The sequence below is a fragment of the Verticillium alfalfae genome, genomic scaffold (assembly GCF_000150825.1).
Source record: "Verticillium alfalfae VaMs.102 supercont1.3 genomic scaffold, whole genome shotgun sequence".
Lineage (NCBI taxonomy): Eukaryota > Fungi > Ascomycota > Sordariomycetes > Glomerellales > Plectosphaerellaceae > Verticillium > Verticillium alfalfae.
In genome coordinates, this window is record NW_003315036.1 from 1,928,454 (window position 1) to 1,931,832 (window position 3,379).

General features: G+C 56.7%; 1 protein-coding gene across 1 annotated transcript in view; it reads right to left on the bottom strand.

The window, feature by feature from the left end:
* Positions 1 to 822: 822 nt before the first annotated feature.
* VDBG_03096 (opaque-specific ABC transporter CDR3) overlaps positions 823 to 3,379 on the bottom strand; it is a gene marked incomplete at both ends in the record, with an annotated part of 4,577 nt that continues 2,020 nt past the window's right edge. The window contains 2 exons of the mRNA XM_003006911.1: positions 823 to 1,449; positions 1,570 to 3,288. Coding sequence (XP_003006957.1) covers positions 823 to 1,449; positions 1,570 to 3,288 — 2,346 coding nt within the window. The remainder of the gene's footprint in view (positions 1,450 to 1,569; positions 3,289 to 3,379) is intronic.

Consider the following 3,379-nt stretch of genomic DNA (forward strand, 5'->3'; position numbering starts at 1 on the left):
CTTTTCACAAATTTGTTCTAAATATTTGCTCTACCAATATGGGATGGTGCCCTTGGTTATACGGCACGGGCATCTTCCCGGGACAAACTCGGACGTGTGTACTAATATTCGGGAACGGCGGTTCGGTACTTGGGAATTGGGTCATGGTCACAACAAATTGGCGAAACAGGACATCTTTCGGATTTGTGTTTATGGAGACTCTTCTTCGGTGTGTACCTATGTAGGGGCCAGAGATCTGATGTGGCGAGCCATGTGCGTCTCGGACCAGATCCTGGTGTTTTTATGGGATAGATGGTTCAATGGACACGTTCACGGGCTTCGATCCGGTCTGCCATGCACGTGATATGGTGTGTTATCAGGGGGCTGTGATCATGGACGCGCGTCGTGGCACAGCTGCCGTATCTGTTAGCTTCAGCAACGCATGCCTCTGATGCTTTCCACGCCAAAGGCTGTGATGAACACAAAAGTATGATGACGATTCACCAGCATGCCGTGGGTAGATAAATGCCCAACCTTTATTAAGTCTAAAAAACCAAGGAAATATAAAACAATCTATGCGAGCGGTCTAGTCTACGCCCGAAAGTGCCGCCATCTTACACAAGTTCCCATTCAAACTTCATCAGTCCAAGCAATAACTCCGAACATTGAGCATCCTCGGGAGAAAAGCCCAAGCATGCATAATGCAATTATACCCGATGGCAAACATCGAGAGCCCACGGACATGCGTAGCCACACACGCAATGAGCAACAGTATCTCTGAAGCGAAATCCTGTTGGGAGGAGATGATCTCTCCGGACGGACGAACAGATGGGCAGACGGCCTCTACTTCTTGCCGTCGGCCTTCTTCGTCGCCTTGGTCCGCAGCTTCATCATGATATAGACGAGGGCGTAGAAGCCAATGCAAAAGATGACGACGATGGCGGCATTTCTCCAGCCAAAGTACTTCTCTTCCAGGTTGAGCGTGCGCAAATAGTCGCCGCCCTCGGTGTACTGACACACCTCGCAGCCGGCCGTCGCGTCCGGGTTGAGCAGGTTCGCGCCACGGCCCATGGCGGTCTGCTGGAAGGCGGCGAGGTACTCGCCGCACGTCTCGTTGGCGGGCGGGTCGAAGACGGCGAGCTCCGAGGGGCGGCACCGCACGGGCTTGTCCCAGGTCGTGAAGACGAGGAGCGAGCTCATGAGGTAGTTGTAGGGATCGAGGTAGTACATCCTGTCACGCGCACGCGCGGGGATTAGCCTACCTGCGGAAGGATGCAGCGAGAGCTTGGGGTTGTTCGGGACGTACCAGTATTTCCAGAAGTCTTCAATCTGGCTGTAGGGCACCATGACGCCGCAGAAGGACACGAGCGTGGTGATGACGAGCGGGTTGACGAGCGAGGCGAAGACGGCGTTCGGCGCGTAGGCGGCGATGGCCTGGCCGATGCCGGTGTAGAGCAGCTCGTACAGAATCTGGACGTGTGTTAGTTATGCATGTTTGCGGGGGGATGGAGGCTGTCTGATGGACTTACGACCACGAAGAAGACGCTGCCCGCGTGCTCGGCACCGCTCGGAAGGCCAGCGGTGAAGTACCAGCAGACGTAGTAGAGCAGAGCGCAGATGAGCAGGTAGGGAAACTCGGAGACGATGAGGCCGGTGACGAACGGCGCCCAGTGGTACATCTTGCTCTTTCTTCTCGCGCGCCTCGTAAATGTCGCGGCGGTCGATGAAGAGGGGTTGCAGCTGCGAGATGACACCGGGGGCCACGAAGATGAAGTTGAAGATGGTGAAGAGGTTCTGCTGCAGGTCCGTGAGGCTGTCGCCGATGGACCAGAAGGTAAAGCCGTTGAGGAGAGCGAGACTGATGTGCATGGCGAATTTGTTGTCGAGGTAGTCAATGTTACGGAAGAGCGAGATGTTCATGCGCTGCGTGACGAGCTTGGTCTGCGTCCACATAGACGCCGCAAACTCGTGGCCGTCGTCGACGGTCCCCGTAGGCCGAGCCGCCGCGTCCTCGACCATCCTGTCGATCTCCACCGAGAGGGCGTCGTGCTCGGGCGACTCGAGCCAGTGCTTGTTCCAGTCTTGGACGACACCAGAGCTCGGCGTGCTAGAAACGACGTCGACAATGTGCTCGGCCGGGTTAGCATCGGGCGGGCAGTGCGCTCCGAACCGGGAGAAATAGGACTTGACGGTGCTGGCGTTTTCGCCGATATCACCAAAGTACACCGTCTTACCCCCCTTGGCGAGGAGCAGGAGCGTATCGAACTGTGTGAAGAGCTGGGCGGATGGCTGATGGATGGTGACCAAGATAGCCTGGCCGGCCGCGGCGAGCTTGCGGAGAAAGCGGATGGTGTTGTATGCAGCCTGGCCATCGAGACCAGAGGTGGGTTCGTCAAGGAAGATCAGGATACTAGGCTTTGACACGAGCTCGACGGCAATAGTGAGGCGTTTGCGCTGTTCGACCGAGAGGCCTGCGCCAGGGCGGCCGACCAGCGTGTGCTCGAGGTCCCTCAGTTCCAGCAGGTCAATAATCGTGTCAACGTATCTCAGCTTCTCCTCGTCGGGCGTGTAGCGGGACTGGCGCAAGAGAGCCGAGAACTCAAGGGCCTCGCGGACAGTGGCCAACGACTCGTGAATATCGAGCTGTTCGACATAACCCGCGGAGCGCTGGAAAGAGATGGGAATCGGGCGGCCATCGACCAAAACAGAGCCGTGGATCGTTCCCTCAGTCTTGCGCTGCGCAAGGACGTCGAGAAGTGTCGTCTTGCCGGCACCAGAAGAGCCCATCAGGGCTCCGAGCATACCAGGCTTGACATATCCTTGCACATTGTCGAGGAGGACACGATCACCATCGCTGGTCTTGACGGTGTAGGTAAGATTCTTCCAAGTGAAGATGCTCTCATTGCGGATGAGCTCCTTGCCCACACTGCCAGATGGCGACTCAGCACCGGACTTGGGTGAGGTCTTCTCCTTGGCTCCGCCCTCAGCGTCTGAGGCGCCTTCCAAAAGATGCTTAGACTTGTGTTGCTGCTCACGAGGAATCAAAAGGCTGCGTCCACCCTCGCCCATTTGCTTCCACCTGTTTGTGAAAAAGATGGTGGCGGCAACGAACAACACCCACCATGCAATAACGATACCAAAGTTGCGCCAGACGTGGCTATGGCTGAACGACATGTGGGCGAGATAGGCATCACCCGTGACGGAGGTGTCACCAGGCACAGCACCGCCCACTCTGGTGCAGGATTGTCCTCCTCGGCCGTCTGTGTAGCCAGGACCGCTCGGAATGATGTAGGGGCCGACGCAATCAATCTGTGTGTCGTGAAATTCGTTGCCGAGCAGAGCCTCAAAACCGTACGACATGGGATTGATCCAGAATATCCAAACGAACCAAGGATGCATG